This window comes from Pteropus alecto, unplaced genomic scaffold (assembly GCF_000325575.1).
Source record: "Pteropus alecto unplaced genomic scaffold, ASM32557v1 scaffold45, whole genome shotgun sequence".
NCBI classification, from domain to species: domain Eukaryota; kingdom Metazoa; phylum Chordata; class Mammalia; order Chiroptera; family Pteropodidae; genus Pteropus; species Pteropus alecto.
In genome coordinates, this window is record NW_006442491.1 from 28,000,549 (window position 1) to 28,022,589 (window position 22,041).

Genomic DNA, 22,041 nt, shown 5'->3' on the forward strand with positions numbered 1-22,041 from the left:
GGCACGGATAGTGGCAGAGCACAAGTTGGCTTCACATAGTCAGGCCTTCTGGTCCGTGTTTCCGTAAATGCTATTCGTATGACTTTGGATAAGTCATTTTGCCTTTTTGAACCTCAGTTTCCAAAATGAAAAAGAGTTTTAACGCTCGTTCTACTTATTGCCTGAGGTCTGTTTTTCCCTCCTTGGGTATAGGCGAGGGGATGATGTTGACTTTCTGTTCATGTGTTTTCACATCTGTTTCCTTATGTAATTCTCTCAGCCCTTAGGTGGGGTTTCCTAGATAAGGGCACTCAAGAGTAAGCCGTGGGCATAAATTGCCAAAGGTCCCTCAGCAAGTAAGTGGTGGGACTGGAATTCCTCCAGGTCAGTCTAAATCCAGAGCCAGCATTCTACAGATGAAAAAAAATGGGGTACTCGCTGATTATGAATTCCAAGCATCTTCAAGCTTTTGGGGGGAAAATATTTGAAATACATAAAATCATTTGGAACCCCAAGGTCCTATGTCATCATAAGGTGTGGCTGTTGTCACTCTGGGCCCCACAAGGTACAAAAAAGCAGAGGAGCATCTCATGTTCTTTCCTCCCTGGCTGATGGCCTTGGAAACCTGTCGTGGGGGTGGGGGTGGCCTGCTGCCGCTCCCTCCACTCCCATTTCCTCTGCGGCTGCCGGAGACCCTAGGCTCAGGACCTGGCGAGGTGGGGTTAAACGAGTAGGGGCAAACATTTTGCTGACTAGTAGTGTTGATGGCCTGCCATCTGTGCTCACTGCTGTAGCAGATCTTCATATGCTGGTTCTTTTCCATGAGGCGCATTGAGCTGGGGATTCACGCTGCAGCTCACCTCTTGGGACCTGCTATGTAGCTAGTACACCTGTTGATACTCTTGCTGCTGCTGAGGTCCCTCTGCCCTATCAGGCTACTGTCCTGGGTGGAACTCTTTAGATGCCTTCAGCTGGTTGCCTCCCTTAGCTTTCACTTGCCCTCAGGAACTCACACATCTTTGCTTTGCCAACCCACTTATGTTCAGATTGCTATCGCTATCTCTGTCTCTGTCTCTGTCTCTCTGTCTCTCTCATTCTCTCAATCTCTCCTGGCTCTGCCATTTCAGGCAGCTCCAGCTATCTGCCCATCTTTCAAAATCTTCCAGTGACAGTGTCCTCCTAAGCCTCTCAACTATGGCCACACAGTTGGGTCCTCCTGAGAGCCCTTACCCGCTGGGCTTCACCAGGGAGTGAGGTGCCACTTCCTGTTTTGCGCTGCACTCCAAGTCCCAGCAAGCTGTGCTGCTACTGGGGCCTTTCTCACTTGATGGTAGGGGGTCAGAATGGGAGAAAAGTCAAGTCACTCTCTATTCCTATAGTTCCCTCTCAGTGGATCTTCTACCTTTCTCTTCTACAGCGTTGGAGTGGGTGATGGAAATGGGTAGTTCAAGTGTCATTTGGAGAACACCGTGGTAATAATTAACTGGGATAAAGTAGGAAACCATCAAATAAGGAAAGGTACACGTCCCCCAAAAGATATGATAGTCATTAATTTGCAAATATTTTACAACCTAAGTCCGAAATATATGAAGCAAAAAAAAAAAAAAAGGACAAATACAAGAAGAAATTGATAAAATCATAAACGTGGTAAAATTTTTAACATAATTTTTCACATAATTCTCTCTCAGAAACCAATGGATCAAACAGAAAAAGAAAACACAAAGTTATTTAGAAGATTTAAAGAACAGAATTAAGCTGAATATAATAAACATTTATGCAAATTATCTTTATACTGTGTTACGTAGGAATTCTCAATGACTTTCAAAGACTTGGTCTATTTTTCATTCCTTTTTGGATACCTTTTTTCTTTGTCAGTAGTTTACTATTTTGTTAGCCTTTTCAAAAAAACAAAAACAAAACAAAACAAAACAAAAAAAACCAGTTCTTCCTTTTATTATCTGAAATTTGTTTTCTCTTTTATTACTCTTCTACTGACTTTTGGTTTATTTTGTTATTCTATTTCTAGCTTCTTCAGTTGAGTGCTAAGTTCATTTATTTTGTATTTCTTGTCTTCTAATAAATGCATTTAGGTAAAAAGTTATAAATTTTCCATTGTTCAGCTCTCACAGGTTTTGCCAGGCAGTGTTTTCATTGTCTGTAATTTCAGTTGTGTTTTCCTCTTTAACCCAAAAGTTATTTAGCAGGTTGCTCTTAAAGCATCTAAGTATTTAGGAGTGTTTGCCTCTCTCAATTTTTTTCCTGCTCCTTCTTTTTTTTACATTCTTTGTTTTTTTTTTGTTAAAAACTAGGATAGGATAGATCTTAGAGTGTGGTCTATATCATTTCTACCTTTTGAAAAGCTTGAGATTATTTGTGTAGCTAGTATATGGTCATGTGTTTTAAGCGTTTCAAGGACATTTGAAAATAACATGTATTCTTTAAATATTGGGACACATTAAGAAGGCGAATTGTGTTATTCAACTCTTCAATCCTTTCTCATCTGGTTGATTTGTCCAGTTTTGCAGAGATGTGTTAGTGTCTTATTATGTTTATGGTTTCATTAAATCCTCTTTGTACTTCTAACAGTTTTTTACATTTTATATTCCTGTGGTTTATCAATCTGCATAAAAGTTTATGTTTGTCATTTCTTCTTAGTGGATTGTATCATTTATCAACTTAAGTATTCCTCTTGGTCTCTTTAATGCTTTTTGCCCTGAATTCTACTTAATTTGTTATTAATTTTACCACTTCTGCTTTTTATTTGCCTGATATATTTGCTTATTTTTAACTTTCCATGTCATTTTAATTTAGGCATGACTATTATAAATGTCGTATGCTAGATTTATTTATTTTAATCAAAATATTAATTTTTATCTTTTAATAAGGAAATTGAGATCATTAATATTTATTGTGATTATTAATGTTTACTCTTAGTACTGTCATTTTATGAAGGTCCTTTATTATCATGTTTCAGAGTTCATTTCTATTTTGTTCTTTTTAGATTTCTGTTAGATTGATCAGAGTCTATTTTCTTTTCCTCTTTTTCTTTTGTTCCTCCAATGGTGTGGAATTTCTGCTTTTTCCTAAAATTATAATAAATAGCTAATAAACAAGTTCAGCAAAGTTTCAGAATGTAAGGTCAATACACAAAAATCAGTTGTGTTTCTGCACATCAGCACTGACCAATTGAAAAAGGAAGCAAAGAAAACAGTTCCATATATTATAGCATCCAAAAGAATAACATATGTCGGAATAAATCTAAGGAGGTGAAAGACTTGAACACTAAAAACCACAAAATATTACTGAAATAAATTAAAGAAGACCTAAATAAATGGAAAGACATCTGTGTTTGTGGATTGGAAGATTTACTATTGGTAATACTACCCAAGTGATCTACAGATTCAATGCAATTCCTATCAAACTTCCAGCAGCCTTTTTGGGGCAGAAATGGAATAGCTGATCTTCAAATTCATATGAAATTGTAAAGAGCTTTGAATAGCAACAACAATCTTGAAAAAGAAGTACAAATTTGGACGGCTCGCACTTCAGAATTTCTACAGAGCTATAGTAGTCAAAACAGTGTGGTAAAGGATAGATATTTAGACCAAGGGAATAACCCTCTACATCTATGGCCGATTAATTTTCAACAAGGGTACCAAGACCATTCAATGGGGGAAGGAACAATCTCTTCATCCAACAGTACTGGGACACCTGGATAGCCTGCAAAATAATGAAGTTGGACACTACCTCATGCCATATACAAAAGTTAATTCAGAATGGATTAATGATCTAAGTCTCAGAGCTAAAATCATAAAATTCTTAGAAGAAAACACAGGGGTAATCCCTCATGACCTTGGATTTGACTATGCATCTTATATATGACATCAAAATCATGAGCAACAAAAGAAAAAATAGACTGGACTTCATCAGAACTAAAAACTTTTGTGCATCAAGAAAGTAAAAAGACAGCCTACAGAATAGGAGAGAAATATAAAGGGTCTAATACCTAGAATATATAAAGAATTCTTACAACAAAAAGACGAACAACCCAATTTAAAAATGGGAAAAAGACTTGAATAGATATTTCTCCAAAGAAGATATGCGGATGGCCAAGAAACATGAGAAGAAGCTCAACATTATTAATCATTAGGGAAATACAAATCAAAACTTCACACCCACCAGGATGGCTATAATGAAAACAATGAATCCTAAGTGTTGGCTGTGAGGATGTAGAGATATCGGAACCCTCATACATTGCTGGTGGGAATGTAAAATGTGTAGCCATTGTGGAAAAGTTTAACAATTCCTCCAAAAGTTAAACATACAATTACCGTATGACCCAGCAATTCCACTCCTAGTTATATACCCAAAAGAATTGAAAACAGAGACTCAAACAAATATATGTACATACTTGTTCAAAGCAGCATTATTTGCAACAGCCAAAAGATGGAAACAGCTCAAGTGTCCATAAATGGATGAATGGATAAACAAATTGTGGTATATACATACAATGGAATATTATTTAGTCATAAAAAGGAATGAAGTGTTGATTCGAGGATGAACTTTGAAAACATTATGCTAAGTAAAAGAAGCCAGGCACAAAAGGCCACATATTGTATGGTTCCATCTATATCCAGAATAGGTAAACTATCCAGAATAGGTCTATCCACAGAGACAGACTGCAGATTGGTGATTACCAGGGCTTGGGGGACCAGGGGAGTAAGGAGCAATGGCTTAATGGGTATGGAGTTTCTTTAGTTTGATGAAAATGTTTTGGACTTAGAAAGAGGTGGTGGTTGTAACATATTGTGAATGTACTAGATGCCACCAAAGTGTTTATTTAAAAATGGTAAAATTTATGTTATGTAAATTTTACCTTAATATTTTTAAAGAAACTGTAATATATATATTTAGACTTACATGTTCCTTGCAACATAAATGATCAGGATCTGTAATTTTCTGTTTAGGAAAAACACAACTTCTAGCTAAAATCCTCTAGATTTTTATTTTGTGATTATTATTAATTTCACAATCCTATGCCTCTTCTATTTTAGGACTCCTTATAAAATCTTCGCATTAAGTCCTGCAGTCACTTTATGAACAGTTATTTTGAATTAATATAAATCGTAGTGGTTTTTCAGCTCATCACTCCTAGAATCTCTTTCTTGGGTTCGCTTTTCATTATCTAGGTCCAAACTTTGAGTATTTGTTTCAGAAAGGATTATTTAAAAAAAAAAGTAAATTATATATATATGTATATTTACTTATATATATGTATATTTACTTATATATATATAAATTATATATATGTATGTATATTTACTTTCTGTAGTTGACTTTTCGATTCATTGGTCATGTTATTTTATTGTGGTGAGCAAATGGTTTGCCAATCCATTCATTTGCTTTCGCTATTTCTTCAGGCATTTCGTGAGTAGATCATTTGTTCATTCATTCATTCAGCAACTACTTTTTGAGCACTCGTTGCATGCCAGACACAGTTGAAGAAACGGAATACAGCAGTGAACAAACCAGATGAAAATCTCCTCCTTCCTGGAGCTGATATTCTAGTGGGGTGAGACAGGTAGTAATTAATGAACATAATAAACTGACAACATATATAGGAAGTTAGAAGGTGATCAGTGGCAAAAGGAAACTATAGAGTATGGCCGATGGTTTATGATTTTAAATCGAGCAGTGAGGGTAGATTTCATTGAGAAGGGGATGTTTGAGTCAAGACGTGAGGGGGTGAAGGAATGAGCTGTGTGACTACTTGAGAGAAGCGTGTTCTAGAGAGAAGGAACAGCCAGTGCAAAGGCTCTGAGGCAGAAGCATGCCTAGTATGGCCAGAGTGGCATGAACAAGAATAGCAGGAGATGATGTCAGGGAGGTAAAAGGGACAGAGGTGAGAGTGGGGGATCTAGACCAGGTAGCCATTGCAAGGGCCCCGTTCTTCTGCTAAGTGAGAAGGGGACCAGTGGAGGGTGGTGAGCTGGGGAGTGACATGATCTTACATTTTCTCAGGATAATAATGGCCCCTGAGTAAGAACAGACCATAGCAATGGTGGAGGCAGGAGATTACTGCAATCATCCTGGGTAAAGAGGATGATGGCTTGGACCATAGTGGTCACATCTTGTATTTATTCTGCAGGTGGAGCCAATAGGATTTCTTGACAAATTTGGTGTAGGATGTCAGAGAAAAAGAGGAGTCGAGGATAGTGCTGAGGCATTTGGCCTGAGCAACTGGACTTGCTATTAGTTGAGGAGAAGATCATGGATGGATATATTCTCTCTGGGGCATGTTAAGTGTGAGATGTCTATTAGAATCCAAATAGGGGTTTCAAATAACAATGGGCTATATGAACCTGCAGTTCAGGGGAGAGGTGAGGGCTGGAGATATGAGCCAGGGGTCAGCAGCAGGTGCGTTTGCAGAAGAGGGGTAGAATCTGAGCTCTGTGACATGTCATCATTCATCAGTTAGGGAAAAGAATGGGAACTAGCAAAGGACATGGAGAAGAAACGGTCTGTGGTTTAGCAAGATCAAAATCTGTGATGTCCCAGAAGCAGGTGAAGAAATTTGTTCCCAGGAGAAGGGGGTTGGCCAACTATGTCAAATGCTGCTGAGAAGGTCACAGCGGTCAGGTGCGCACTGACATCTATCTGACCGTTGGGTTTAGTAACAGGTTATTTGGTGGATGGTGGGATGAAAATGTGATTTGAGTGGGTTCAAGAGAGAATGGGTAGAAAGGAAGAAACAACTCTTTCCAGAAGTTTCCCTGTAAGGTTTTGCTAATACTTCAGCTTCTAGGGCTCTTACATCTTGGCATCTCTTTCTACATTCTCATGTGGACACTGGTGCCAGAGAATAAATTAGGCACCATTGAGTGCCTGTCTCTTACTTAGGGGGAGTGAGAAATAAGAATCTCGAAGAGGCCTCAGACTCGGTGTGGGAAAATGCTGGATTCGGAGTCACAAGACCTGAGTTTGAATCTCACCCAAGACTTACTAGCTATATGATGCCTCTACTCTCTAAGCTTTGTCTGCTTAGTCTACAAAAATAGTTACTACTTTGCAAAACTCATAGGGATTAAATGGAGAATGTGTGTGGAAAAGCCTGGTCCAGTGCCTGGCACACAGTAGGTGCTCAGTATGAATAAGTACAGGATGGGTTGGTGTTCAGATGTCATGCATTTAAGATTTGATTGCATTCAAAGAAGGTACGTGTTTGCATGTTTAGATATTTTTAAGTGTGCTAATTGCCTCTTTAAATGAATTGTCATAATTGTGTTATTCCAATATTTTGATACAACATATGCTTATTTTTGTAAAAGGCTTCTGGTTGATTGGGCTGGTTCCAGTGTGTTGAGGTTTTGATTTTTAAGAGAAAGGAATGGACTTGTATCGTCATTTCATGTTCACTGGGTACACGCTATGTGCCAACACCTGTTCTGGGTACACTGCTGGGCAGAGAGGAAGGTGGTGGTTGACAGATAACAATAGGTGACATAGGTGACTAAGGAACTTATAGTCTGGAGGGACAGATATGGAAACACCTAGGTGAGGTCTTAACCTAAAGCCTGACACATTCATCCATTTCATGTGTTCATTCATTGTATTCTAAGTACCTACTGTATGCCAGGCACTGGTGACAAGACAGCCTTAACTCTTGCCCTCATGGAGCCTTGGGGTCTGGGGGAAGGGGACACAAGCAGAAGGTAAGTGAAGAATCAGAAATAATTGCAGGAGGTAATGGTACTGTGGGGGAGCGCGTACAAGGGGCCGTGGAGGGAGAATGTGGGGGAGTCTCGCTGCAGCATAGGCAAGGGGCTGGGGGAGGCTTCCTGGGACTCTGCTTTCTGGAGAGATATGATGCCTGTGGCTGAGTCCCATCTAAAGGCCCCCAGCCCCCAGCCCATCTTGTGGTCAGGCTGAAGACAGACATCGCCCCATGGAGTACAGACCTGTGTTGTGAGGAGTTAAGAATATTCACAGTGGGGAAAATGAGTGAGGATACTGAGTGCACGAGCCGCTGTTTACTCGCTCCGTGTCCTTGGGGGAAGTTCTTTAATGTCTCTGAGACTCCAGGCAAGGACAACAATGACAGCAATAACAACTGACAACTGAGTGGGCTGGCTGTGTGCCAGGCAGAGTCCTGAGCAATTTGCATGTATCGATTCATTTATCCTTTATAGCAGCTCTGTGGTATGTACTGTTATTACCCTCTTTTCACATGTGAAGAAACTGAGGCACAGAGAGGTTAAGTAACATGCCAGAGGTCACACGGCTCATATGTGGAAGAGCCAGAATTCAAACTCAGGCTCTCTGGCTCTTAACTGCTTGCACCATGCTGCCTCCTAAACTATAGGGACAGTAACGCCCACATCCAGGGCAGCCACAAAGATTGAATGAGATGCTGAGATACGGGCTTATGCTGTCTGCCCTAGGACCTGGCTCATTCATTCATTCAACTAATTATTTTTGAGCTCTTACTTTGTGCCAGGTTCTGGAAAACAAGACGTACAGGGGCTGTTCTGTCAGAACTCATTAAACATTAAACAAATAATTGTACAAGAAGTTAGTTAACTGCAAGGTCGATGAGTACTTCCAAGGAGAAATGCTTCCAAGGAGGAAAGCAGGGCCATCTAGGAGTGTGTAATGGGATCTGATCTACTCTGGAGGGTATCAGGGGAGACATTTAAACCAAACCTATCGCTGAGGGATGAGTAGGATTGAGCCAGATGAAGGGAGAGCGTGTGGGAGGCAGCGCATTCCAGCAGAGGGGCCGCTCACCATTTCTATTCAGCATTGTATTGAAGCATCCTGGTCAGAGCAGCGAGGAAGAAAAAATGAACAAACAAGGATTAGAAAGGAAGATGTCAAATATGGCTCCTAGCTCGTGCTCCCGGGGGAATGTTTGCACTGTTTACCAAAATGAGAAAGACCAGGAGAGTACCTGCTAGGGCTGGGTGTTGGGAGCATATAAGAGGAAGTCATCCAGCTGCCCTGAAAAGCACCAGGCGGGGAGTCGGGATACGTCAGCTCTCTTCCCAACTCTTATATTACCTTGGATGAGCCCCTTTCCTTCTTGGATCGGAGTAGTTCTCCCACCAGTAAGATGGGTGGATGTGGGAAGATGGACTCGTGGTGGACTGTAGTGGCCAGATCTGGTGGCAAAACAGAGAACGAGTGAACAGGAGCTGGCCCCACTCTCCGGGATGTGTGGGGGGGGGCGTGTTTGGGTGCAGACCCTCTAGTGGGAGGAAGCACCATCTGCGGATGGAGCAGGAGGCTGACCAGGTCTCGGGGCCATTTTGGCCATCTGCCTTGCAGAGAGTTCATCCCTTCTCTCCTTGGCCAAGTGGTCGCCATCACTATCGATGTTGCTATTGGAGCTGCTATGTGTTCTGCAGTGGTAAGACCCTGACCTCTGACAGCAGGCCCTTTGATGTTATAGACCTACAGCAGCCAGAACGAGAGCAACGAAGACTATGAGATCCCCCCGATAACACCTCCCAACCTCCCGGAACCATCCCTCCTGCATCTGGGGGACCACGAAGCCAGCTACCATTCGCTGTGCCACAGCCTCACACCAAACGGACTCCTGCCTGCCTACTCCTACCAGGCCATGGACCTCCCGGCCATCATGGTGTCCAACATGCTGGCTCAGGACAGCCATCTGCTGTCAGGCCAGCTGCCCACGGTGAGTCTTTGTCACCTGCCGTGGTTCCTGCCAGTTAAAGCAGGGAAGCAGGTTGAGAGGGAAGAAGAATGCGAATGCCTCGCGTGCAGGGTCTGGGCTGGGTTGCTTGCATGGGGGTCTGCAGAATACAGGGGGCGGGGAAGGGGGTGGCGTGGGCATAGAGGGAAATTTATGTCGTCACACTGCTTACTTCCAGAGCTCTGTTTATAATAGCTTGGTATTTGTTTTAATATTATTTTTAATAGTATAACCTCACCTTTTTATTTTTATTTTGAACAGCTTGATTGAGAGCTAATTCATTTGCCATACAATTCACTCATTTAAAAATGTACAATTCAACTTTTACAGTGTATTCACAGAGTTGTGTGACCATCATTATAATTCATTTTAGAACATTTTCATCACCCCAAAAAGAAACTCTGTACCCTCTAGCCATCATCCCCGCCTCCCAATCCCTAGCCCTAGGCAACACTAATCTACTTTCTGTCTCTCTACATTTGCATATTCTGGACATTTCCTATAAATAGAATCATATTATTTTAAAAATACTATGTCTTGTTTAAGCTACGAGGGGATAGGGTGATTACTACGTTAAGGGTAGGCAGAAATTTGGCAGGCAGGCAAGTGTAGGAAAGGGCCGTCCAGGCTGGGGGAACAGCATATACAAAAGCAGGAGGCAGGAGGCCCATGTCAGGCTTGGGAACAGCATGTGGTTTATTCTTTGTATTGGGCCGGAGAGAAAGGACCTGGAGCCAAGGAGGGAGAGAGGAGGTGAAAGAGCTAGCAGGGCCTGGATCATAAGGGTCCTGAATCCCATGCTAAAGAGATGTATGATTTTTTAGCATAAATGGCTGATTTGATCAATCAAGACCTGTAGAAAACCGGTAGGGCATTTTTTTTTTTTTTTTTTTTTGGTATCATAGAAAAAGCTCTTTAACAGAATTTTAGTTCATCTCCTGAATAACTGTGATTTATTTTTGCTTTTTTTCTTCACAGTTACTATATAGTAGTCAACGTTCTAACTTCATTCTTAAGTGACAGGAACCAAACTGGAATGAGCTTAAGCAAAAAAAGGCTGAAATGTCCAGCGGTGGACAAAGGTTTTCAGACATGGTTGGATCCAGGAAGTCCAGCAGTGTTGTTAGGGTCCTGTCCCACTCCACTGCCACACAGCAGGCATGACGGCTGCTGGCAGCTAACGTCTCCCCTGACATATCTGGCAGATGGCAGTTTGGGTCTTCCAGGAAGGACCATGGTGGAGCATGGCTGGACCAGCCACTATGTCTAGGAGGAATCAGTCCTCAATTTTGTCAGCTTGGGTCACAGAGACACCTGTGGCAGGGGAGGAAGTGCCACTTAGTGGATTTCCTGTGAGGATCGCCTGGTGTTGGGTAGATCGTGTTGACTTCTGCAGACACTGCTCAGAGGCCGCATCCCAATTCTAGCAGATACCTGGGACCTTTAGGCATACAATTTATATTATGATAATCTTGACTAGTTTATTTATTGTTTACTCTTATCACCACCAAATTTCCGTGCTTAAAAAAAACTGATATACTCCATGTGTTTTTATCACTTTCTTTTTTTTTTTTTTGTAGCTAGGTGAGAAATAAAAGGAGAGAAGTGGGGTGGGGAGAAAGTCAACTTAAGACCCACATTTTATGCTGCTCCGGGTCTGACTAAAGAGCTCAATGGAAGTTGATGCCTTCTTTCCTAAGGAATGCTTTTCTTTGGGCCCATCAATAATGCAGGTCCTCAGCTTCCTCCTCCTCTCTCTAGGAGACACCACGGCCATATGGTTTTAATTCCACCGTGTTAGAATGCTTGTATTTTAGCTGCTTGCCCGGCTAATTTCCTAACGAAAGCTTCACCACTCCAGACTGTCCCAATCTGGGGTTTTACGCTAGCACAAGCCAAGGCAGGGCCGTGAATGCAAGGGTGAGTATGGCTGCAGTTCTGGGCCACAGTGTCACTGGGCTTCGGTGCTGGTGATCAATGGCGACCATGTGGAGTAGTGGTTGTGTGTGGGCTCTGGCGTCCCACAGACCTGCGTTAGAGCTTGGCTCCACTTCTTGGAATCGTAATAGTACCCACCTCCAGATTGTAGTGAAGTACATCTGGGGTAATGTATGTAAAGTCTTAGCAAATGTCTGGCACAGTATAAACAATTGGAGTATATTTGCTATTGTTATTATTAGTAATAAAAATGAATCCGCCCTGTAGCCAAATGGCAGTGTTTTCCAGTAAGTCTCATTTAGCTGAAGGAACGGGCAGCAGAGGCTCTCAGGTACCTTTTTAGGGCCACCTGGTTATAATAGCTCTGATAATTACAAAGGATGCTATCTGTTTATCAAAGATGACCCCTGATCACTCCGTCTAGGAAATGCTTTTCTTGGACTCGATCCAAATAGGCACTTTGCAGTCATTTTCCAGATTCCTTTAAAACGAGCTCATGTTAAAGATGCTTCACAAATTCAGATAGCTTTAATTCTTCCATTAGACAGAGTTTTCAAGAGTCCGCTGAGTTTTATATTCCCTCGTTATGTAATGAAAAGTAAGCCAAACCATTTTACCCAGAGAAGGGCTACTGGACCCACTGGGAAACCAGATAAGAACGTGGTCATTCATTGGGACTATTCGGCAAAGAGAGACAAAGCGCCTTTAAGGACAACTTTTAAAAATTTGTCTGAGCTACAGGGTGCAGGTGCGTTATATGTGCGTTTTTGGATGTGCACGCTATGTGAGTGTTGTTGGAATTTGTGTCATCACCTGTTAGGTATCAAGCACCATGCAGAGGGCTTTACAAATGATTTCTCACATAAGCTCTCCAAAACCGAGTGTGGCAGGTATTACTGTAATGACAAATAGAGGCTCAGAGCAGATAGGCGACTGTATTAGTTTCCTGGGGTTGCTCTAAAAAATTGCCACAAACTTAGTGGCTTAAAACAACCAGAAATTGACTCCTTCACAGCTCTGGAGGCTAGAAGTTGAAATCAGTATCACTGGGCCCACCCAGCTCAAGGTGTCAGGAGCAGTGAGCTTCTTCCGGAAGCTCTGGGGAGAATCGGTCCTTGCTGCTTCTAGCTTCTAGGGGTTGCCAGCCGTCCTTGGCTTGTGGCTGCATCATTCTAATCTCTGCCTGTCTTCATGTTGCCTTCTCATCGGTCAGTGAAAGCTCCCTCTGCCTTTCTTATAAGGATGCTTATAAGGATATATTTAGGGCATTTGGGGATAATTATTTGGGGATAATTCAGGATAATCTCCCCATCTCAAGAGCCTTAACTTAAATGACACCTGCAAAAACTTCTCCTCCCTCAAATGTTACTCAAATACAGTAGCATTTATGGGCTCCAGGGATATCTTTAGGGGGCCATGTTTCAAACTAGCACAGTGATCAGCTGTACAGCAGCCTTTATTAAGTACCTGCTGGGTACCAGGTGTTGTTCTGAGTCCTGGCTTCACTAGATGCCCTTGAAGAACTCCCAGTGCAGATGGAGAGACAGGTGAAGACTTCGTTTCTGAAAATGTAGTAAATGCTCTGATAAAATCAGTGTTGGCTGCTGCGTGCACCCAGAAGAGGCGCCTTTAGGAAGTGAGGGCCTGGCACATAATAGGTTCTGTAAGTACATTATGAATGAAGGAATGTCACATAGCTATTAAGCATCAAAACCAGAATTCGAGCCCAGCTATGTCCCCTACCATGCACTGCTCGGTTTTATCAGGTGCTCAAGGGCTGGAGCAGCTGTGCTGCAGGGCCACAGGTAGTACAGAGCTGCCCCGATGGCCAGGATACAACGGATGCTGTGTGGACAGACCAAGATGCATAAGGGTATCGTCCCTGGAGAGGTGGGTGAGGCCAAGGCATCTGACAGTCATCTCATTAATGCCAAGCCCGCATGGCTCTGATCCCAGAGGCCACCAATTCCTTCTGGTCCCCTGCCCCGGCCTGTGGGGCCTCCTGATATGTCCTGGAGTTGGCCCTTCTGCTTTAAAGGTATGGCTGCTGTCAGGAATCCTGTGCAGTAGTGGGATTGGGCCCCTTTTATGAAATTAAATATGCTTAAGGCTTCTCCCTCGACTTCGGCGTCTTAACTGATTAAACATTCATTTCCAAGACAAAAAGAGTCAATTTAGTATGAAAGATATATTTTGCTGGTTTAATTTAAAGCACTGCACCTCCATCTGACCCCTATTTTCATAACTCAATAATTTTATCCTGTGTTGATTGTCTCATTTTGAGAGAGATATTGTATGTATAAATCAGCTTCTAAAATACCCAAAGAAACTAGAAGAGTGGAATTTATTAAGCAGCCTCTGGTAAGTCTGAAATAATTTATTTTGGAGTCATCCTTGGGAAATGTTCGAGCTTATGGTCCTGGTTTACCACAGAGCAATTATCCTGGGAGGGGCAAAGCTCGATGCTCTCACACCAGTTCCCAGAGAACCTGCACCTTTGGCAAAACCAGAGAAACTCCTGGGAGAGCCTCGTACAGGTGAGGACAGACAGGGCCTGATGGGAAATAAGTTCTGGCAAAGCTTTCCCCACAGCAACCATGGGTTCTGGTGATTCAGAGAATATGGGGTTTTCCCAGGCCAAGCCCTGTGGGTGACTGGGGCTGTGTGGTCCAGTCTCTGGCCTTAGCACAGGGCTCATACACAGCAGTCATTCAAACATTCTCCTTCAGCTTTGACTCTTGTTTGCTTTCTCTGGGACCTTGGACAAGTCCCTTCTCTCCTAGCCTCAGTTTTCCCATCTACGGAATGGGGATTGGGATTCCAGCTCTGGCGAACGCACAAATAGGAAAATGGAAATAATGGCTTTGTCAGCTATGACACGCTGGATGAGCGTGTGGGTTTGAGGTTAGGTTGACCCTCCACTGCTGCTGTCGCACAGGCCACTGGCCTGGGGGCTCAGATCTTACTACCCTGGTTCAAAATCCTGAGTGCTAGACTGGTAGTTTTAGATCTTTTGTGCTCTAAGTGTCTGTCTCAAAGCATCTCACCAGGAATGGTCCTTCCCCCGACCTAGAGAGAGCTAGGGGTCTATGGTTCAGGGACCCCCACCATGCCATGAGAGGGGCCTTTCCAGGCTAGTATCTTGGGGTAGGCTGTTGGGGAGGGGGCTGAGCAGTGCCTTAGCTGCCACTTCACCCCTTGTTTTAGAGCTGGTTCCCATGAGACGGCCTGTAGCCCTGGTTAGAGTTGGGAGCCTCAGGGCGGAGCTCAGAGCTCAGGGGCAGGGCCTGCGCATTGACTCCTTGCAGTCAACACACATCCCCTTCCCGCCCTGTCCTCTGCTTTCCTCCTCTGGTCTCTTCTCTTCTTCCTTCCCCTGCCTCATCCCTCTTCCCCCCACCCCAAGGAGACTTGGTCTATCCCTGTTTGATTCTCAAATATTGAGATTCAGGGGATCCCCTCCTAAGCCTGAGGTAAAGATACCAAAGACATCCAAGCCTTGAGGGGGGGGCGGCAGTAGGAACCCTCCCCCCAGTCCAACCTATTCATTTTATAGCTCTTAATGTATAAATGTTTTTGTTGTTTTTCTGATTAAGTCAGTTAGTTTTTACCATGTAATAAACTACCCCAACACTTAGTGGCTGAACGAAAACGATGAACTATTACTATTTCTCATGATTCTGTGGGTCAGCAAGGTAGTTCTTTTGACCTGGACTGGCTTGGCTCATATCTGGGATCATCTCGCAGTTTGTCTGGGGCTCCATAGTCTAGGATGGCCTCGTTCACGTTTCGGCAGTTGGCCCAATGTTGGCTGGGGCCAATGGGGGTGACTCAGCCACAGGTCTGTCATCGTATGGGCCTATTCACCTGGCTGTGGTCGTAGGGTTTCCAAGAGCATCCATAAAGAGTAGGCCCCAATGTGCAAGCACTTTTCAAACCTCTACTTGCATCACATTTGCTACTGTCCCATCGGGCAAGTCACATGGCCAAACCCAGATGAAGGGAGAAGTGGCAGAGGCACATTGCAGAAGGGCGTGGCAGGGAGGGCAGAAATCGGTGGCCATTTTGTAATCCGTTGTGATAGTTTGGGGTTTGTGTGTTTTTGGTTTTTGACATATAGCAATACATAGTTAGGAATATCAACTCTGGGGTTACGCTGATCTAAATTCAAAACCAGCTCCGGCGTTCGTTACCTTCTGCCCTGTGACTTAGAGCAAGGGGTTCATGGCCCCCAAGCCTCAGTATCTTCATCTGTAAAATGGAGCCGATATTATTTGTCTCATAGGAACTTATGAAGATTCAACGATCAGATGTAGGAAAAGTAGTCAGCCTAGTGCCTAGCACACAGTAGGCATTCAATAAATGTAAGCTACTCTATTAATTTATTCATTGTACTGATGGGTTTTGGGTGGCTTCAGCCTCATATCTATGTTTGTTCAGACTGACCTACTGGGAGTTGGCTTTTCTGGGGCAGTGTGGTCAGGCTGGCTCACCAACGGGCTGGTCCAAGAGATGGGTGTCAGAGGTGGATCAGACACCGAGATGGCTGGGAGTAGGGAGAGGTCCCCATCTGGGAGTGGGTAGGTAGGGAGAGGGCATATGAATTATGCCAGAACCTCAGTCAGGTCCTAGGGTTTGAGAGTAATATCAAAGTGACAGTTCTGCCATTTGCCAAGAAAGGGAGGGTCCCAAACCCAACTCTTCTTGGCTGCATGAACGGGCTCCTACCCTCCTGGTAAGAGTAGGGGGTCTACAGAGTACTTTCAGCCTGGGCTTTTCCTGGGTGCCATGCTGGGAGTGGGAGTGGGGTGCTAATCTCCCAAATGGGCCTCTGAGGATCCCAGACGGGGGTAACCAGAGGCCCGGAAGTTTCTTATTATTCAGAAGAGTCTGGATGAAACGCCCTCCCCCTGTTTTTCAAAGGCAGTAAGCAAAAGAAATATATCTTTTACATTTTATAAAACTCAGAAAAATGGCTTTAAACAGCTTTTGCTCCCCTGGTATAATTATTTATTTTCAAACACTCCTGCAGGGGACTGCTTCGTTTTCTTATCCTGCACTCCTTTTTCTCATAAATGAACCATCACTTCAATAAATCATTATGAAAACAGAGACTAACACCGGCTCTGAAAGGTTGAAAGATTTATGTAACACATTTATGTTTCCCATTTTCTCATTCTGGTACTCGGCTGCAAAAGCTAAGCTAATAAAAGCTGCTATTAATATTTCTTGTTGCCTAGCAACCCCAGAGCGGGAGTAATAGCTTCAGCTAGAAAAATAGATGACCGATAAGGAAAAATTCAATTCTTTTATTATCTCAGGGGGAAATGGCCTTTTACTGGAACATTATGATGTACGAGTTTGAAGTTGAACACAAAAGATTTTTTTGTGTGTGTTTGTTTTTCTATTTTTAATGAACATTATTTTACCTCCACTAACTCTTTTAGGGCACGTTTGTTTTCCTTCGCACTAACCCACCTTACCCCGTCCCTCATGCTTAATTTAGCAGCTATAGTAGTGAAGAACCCGTCAGCGTTTTTCAGTTTAAAAACGGTTTTTGCAAAGGTTTATAACTTGGTCATAAAAATTCACTCCCTGTTAAAACTCAGGGCAGTGATAAGCCAACGCATGAGGCTAGTTCACTGTGAACAGGCTCGTGTTTGTTGAGAGATAAGACTCAAGGTTTTCACTAAGAAAAGGGTCAAGAAAGAACAAAATGTGTCCTTTTCTGTGTCCCTGTTTTCTTTGCAACTTGGGGATGCTATCTCTTGTAAGAACTGTTTGCTCTAAAGTTTGAAGTGTGTTCGAAGTGGGTAAAGAGGGAGCATTTATTGAGCACCTTCCGTGCACAGATGTGGCGCCATTGCCTCTTTTCAACCACCCTCTGAAGTAGGTGCTATTATTATCCCCATTTTTCAGATGCAGAAACTGAGGCGTAGAGAGGCCAGAGAATCACCTCAAAGTAGCCTGATGCCATGAGGTTTCACATCTTTGTGCTTTAGTATTGGGTTTCTCAGCTTTGCACTGCTGACTTTGTGGATGGGATAATTCTCTGTTGTGGGGGGCGGGGGAGAGCTGCCCCGTGCATTGTAGGGTGTCTAACAGTATCCCTGGCCTCTACCTGCTTTCATGGCCTCTAATAGCACTCCCCAAGTCAAAATCAAAATTAAAAATGTCTCCAGTCATTGCCAGATGTCCCCTGGAAGACAAAATCAGCCCCAATTGAGAACCACTGCCTGGTGCTCTCCTCTGCTTGGAAGGCTGTGCCCCCTTGTCAACCCGCTGAACTTCTATTCGTGCGTTAGGACTTAACTCTGGGGCTGTCTTCTTCTCTCTGAGGCTGTCTGGATCCTCTGGGCTAGAAGTAGAGAAGTGAGGCACTAGCCTCAACCACAGAAATTAAGGGAATGACAAAAAACTCAGTCGAGATAAATAATATTTTCATGTAAAATTATTTAAAATCAAAATGACCACAAAAATGATGAACAGTAAATCAAAAATTTAAATAAAGGTGGGATCAGACTGAATTCATGACAATAGGTGGTCGTTCATTTAGATGCCTGTCCCACCCTGGGACAACCTGAAAACAGGGTCTGTGCTTTATGCCTTTCTCCGGCACCAGCATCTAGCAGAGGGGCCTGGCCAGCAAATAACCTGAATGTCTATTTGTTGACTGAATGAATGGAGGAAGAGAGAGGTCTTGTCCCAGGTCACAAAGCAAGAAAAAGGCTAGAGCTGGAATTTGAATCTGGGCCTCGGACTTCAAGCCCAGTGCTGTCTGCACCCTCCAGGCTGTGCTCCCGGTGGCAGAGTGGTGCCTAAGCCATGAAGGATTCGGAGATGCCCTGGGGTGCTCACAGCCTTGGGGAGGGGGACAGGCAACAGCAGCCATGATTTCAGCTTGGTGTCCATTTGGGTCTCCCTGAGACTCTCTCGTTTCAGCTGCACACCCCGCACCAGGCAAGAGCTGTCAGCTCCCTGATGCAGAGCATCTCCAAGAACAGAACCGTTATACTCGCTGTGGTCACGGTTTCCTTGTCTTGACTTCTGGAGGGCAAAGGACTATACCTTGTATGACCCCATGTCTTCTCGGTGAACTTTTCCTAAATGAATGGATGCATTATCTGCACCTGTAATCTGCTAACATTTATTTAGCACTTATTATGTGCTCAGCATGCACGTAAGCCTTTTATATTTGTATCTCATTTAATCCTTCACCCCAAGAAGCAGGTACTATCATTGTTGACATTTCACAGATGAGAAAACAGAGGTAGGGGCATGTTAACCACTTGGCTACATGACTATCATGGTGGCGCCAAGATTCGAACCCAGACAGGCTGATTTCCCAGCCTGTGTACTCAATATCTAACCTGTACAGTCTTCAAATGAATGAGCAAATGAATAAATGAATGAGTAAAAGAGTGAGTGATCCAAGACTATCTGACCCCAAGCCAAGCCATTCACATTCATAAGTAACCACAGCATGAAGTGTGAGGTGCTCATTTAGAACAAGGAACAGATGGGTACAGAGGTGCTCAGAGGAGAGTAGTAGCAAGGAAGACTTCTTGGAGGCGGTGGCTTCAGGGTTGTGCCTTAGAAGCTTGAGAGGAGGAGATTTCACACTTGCCTGAACTTCCCTGTTCAGACTCAATCGCCACCCTTCTGGAATTCGCAGAAGAGTTGTGATGTTTTAGCATCGCTTAGGCGCCCTCTGGTGCCCATCCTCTCAACGCCCCTGCCAGGCTCCTAAGGGGAGCCATGACAGTGAAGAGTGCAAAGGCCAGGCATTTAACTTCCATTCCAGGCAAGATGCCAAGCTTGGCAAAGTACCTCTCCCTCCGAGACCTGCTCCCGAGTCATGAAGGAGCATTCAGGAAAAGTCACGGCAACATCCATCAGCTGCAGCTTCGATATTACCTGATATAATGGCTCTTTCCCCCAACTGAATATTCAGTACCATGTTTGGGAAAATGAGCTTTTAATGTACCGTCGGCATTGCTGAGAAACCATCTCTGGCTCCGCGGAGTGTCTGGCGCACATAAAACTTGAGATCTATTGGAATCATTTTCCCTCTGCTCTGGCTGGAAAATAAAAAGTCAGTCTCAGGCGCTCTTTCTCCCATCTTGCAGCTTTCCCCATGTACAGCTGGGAGTCTTCATAAAAGGAGGCGGCAAGACAAATAAAACTCATCGAAATAGTAAAACTCCAGAAGAGAGTGTTGGTGTACCGTGGGGCCAGGAGCACTTCTAGGAGAGGACTGCCCCGTGGGAGACTCCAGCACACCAGTGGGGTCGGGCTATGGCCCCGGCCATGATGGTGGCAGCCTGGCGTCCAAGCCATGACACATAACAGGGAGTCTGGAGTCCTGGGGTTCCTTCTCTGCCCTGGCGGGTTGATCTTGGGTGTTAGTGTCTCTTTCTGAAGCCTCACGTAAGATGGAGCTGAAGCAAATGTGCTGATGAAATACTCCCAGTGCTTAGCTTTGTGTGGGGGATGTAGCAGGTGCCTGATAAGAGTTTGTTGACTGACTGACTGACTGACGGAATGAATGAATGAATGAAAGAAAAATAAGTGCTGCCTGTGTAAATACTTCACAAACTGTAGGGTACCATTACATCACTGTTGGTGAGAAAGCCAGTGGGGACCCTGTAGCCTATTCTTTCTTACAGTGCTGACCACCTTATCTCATCTAGCCCTCTCATCGACTTTGGAGGGAGATGGAATTATCCTCAGTTATGGTTGTGTACCTGAGATTCAGACAGCAAGTGGCCTGTCCAGAGACACACAGCCAGGAAGTTGTGGAGGCAGCACGAGCATCTCACTGTCTTGACCTTAAGCATTTTATGCCCTTAACGTGGTAGAGAGCATCCCTCATTCCAGCCCGCTGCCCCTGTGGGACTCTCGCCCCTGTCGCTCTGTCCAGCGTGGGTAGACAGAGCTCTCACTAAGACACGGTTAGGTGGGAGAGGCAAGAACGTTAGCCTCAATCGCTATTTCTCCAAGCCCTTGGTAGCAAGGAAAAAGGAAAGGAATTTGGGATGAGTAGTGAGAGCGTCACTGGGCTGTGTCTGTTGGATGGAGCTGTGGGTCTGGGATGCTTGAACCCTGAGGACTGTCTTCTGAATAAGCTATTGCTAATTCTTCCTGTCACCCCAGAAACTGTTGGGGAGACCCAAGTCAGGAAACCTGGGTTCAGGTTCTGTCTCTGCCACCACTGTGTAGGGCAAGTCACGTCCCCCTCCCCGCCACTCCCCCAGCCTCACCTCTTTCGTATGTTGATTGTACAAAGCCCAGATTACCATAGGGAACAGTGCATTTTATGGACGGGCCCTGCAGAGGGTGGCTGTCCCTGGGGTGGCAGATCAGAACCACAAGTCTGGAGAGCCCAGTGGGTTGCAAAGGAGTGCTCTGGAGCCAGACAGCTGCACCTGTAACCAGCTGTGTGACCTCAGCCAAGCCACTTAAACTCTCTGTGCCACAGTTTCCTCATGGGGCTGTTGCAAGGCGTAAATGTGATATTGCAGATGGTGTTCAGATCCGCACTAGTGGAAGGTCTGTCAGCCTGGTCCCACGGGGAGCTCTCAAGCATGAATTAGACCACAGAGTTGCTGCATTTGTATCCCGGTGTGTGTCAATCATTGGTGACAGGCTGGAATGGGGGTGTGGCTTGTGCATAACTTGGCTCCCGTTTAACCTGGGGCCGTTCTTGGAGAAAGGCAGCTGTGAGCCTTTGGCAGCTAACACTCTTGAGAATGGATCTGCGGAGGCAGGTAGTCCAGCAGTGTCTGCATCTAGAATGAGGTGCTAAGGCCAACAGGCTCAGTGTCACTTGGGAACTTGTGAGTCTCACGCCCCACCCTAGGTTCTCACCCTGTGCTTAGCCACCATCCTCCGCTGAGTTCCAGATTCCACAATATTTTTAGGGGGCACGGAGCTGTTGCTTGTGTTTCCTTTTGCCTCGAGGGTTTCATCATATCTGTGACAGCTGCAAACATTTTCCCCCAGACAAACAGGAGGGTCCACACCTCTGCCTGTGATTCCTGAGCCTTCCACTGGCTCAGGCTTTGAAGTAGACAGCCTGCCATGAGGACCATCCCAGGCTGTGATGTGAAGGGTGCCAGGCCTGATCTCCCTGGACTGTAGATTGTCTCATCCGGGTGAGGCTTCATGGGTAATTGGACAGCATCAAGGGCCTAGGCAGGATTAGAAATGGAATGAAATAGAGGGAGAGAAAGAAAGCTCAGAACAGGGCGGATCACCAGGATCTCTGCGTGCCAGTGAAGTGTGGGTACCCGCCGGGGAGTCTGGGCCCGAAGGGTCAGCCTGAGATGGTCATTTGCCATCCCCCCGGACTCCTCTTTTCCCTTGGGAACCCAGACCTTGGGCCCCCATGCCTTCTCCCTACTCCC

General features: G+C 44.6%; 1 protein-coding gene across 1 annotated transcript in view; it reads left to right on the plus strand.

Moving 5' to 3' along the window:
* TOX2 (TOX high mobility group box family member 2) overlaps nucleotides 1-22,041 on the plus strand; it is a 220,999-nt gene that overhangs the window by 164,642 nt on the left and 34,316 nt on the right. Inside the window, exon 5 of the mRNA XM_015596897.2 lies at nucleotides 9,431-9,676. Coding sequence (XP_015452383.1) covers nucleotides 9,431-9,676 — 246 coding nt within the window. The remainder of the gene's footprint in view (nucleotides 1-9,430; nucleotides 9,677-22,041) is intronic.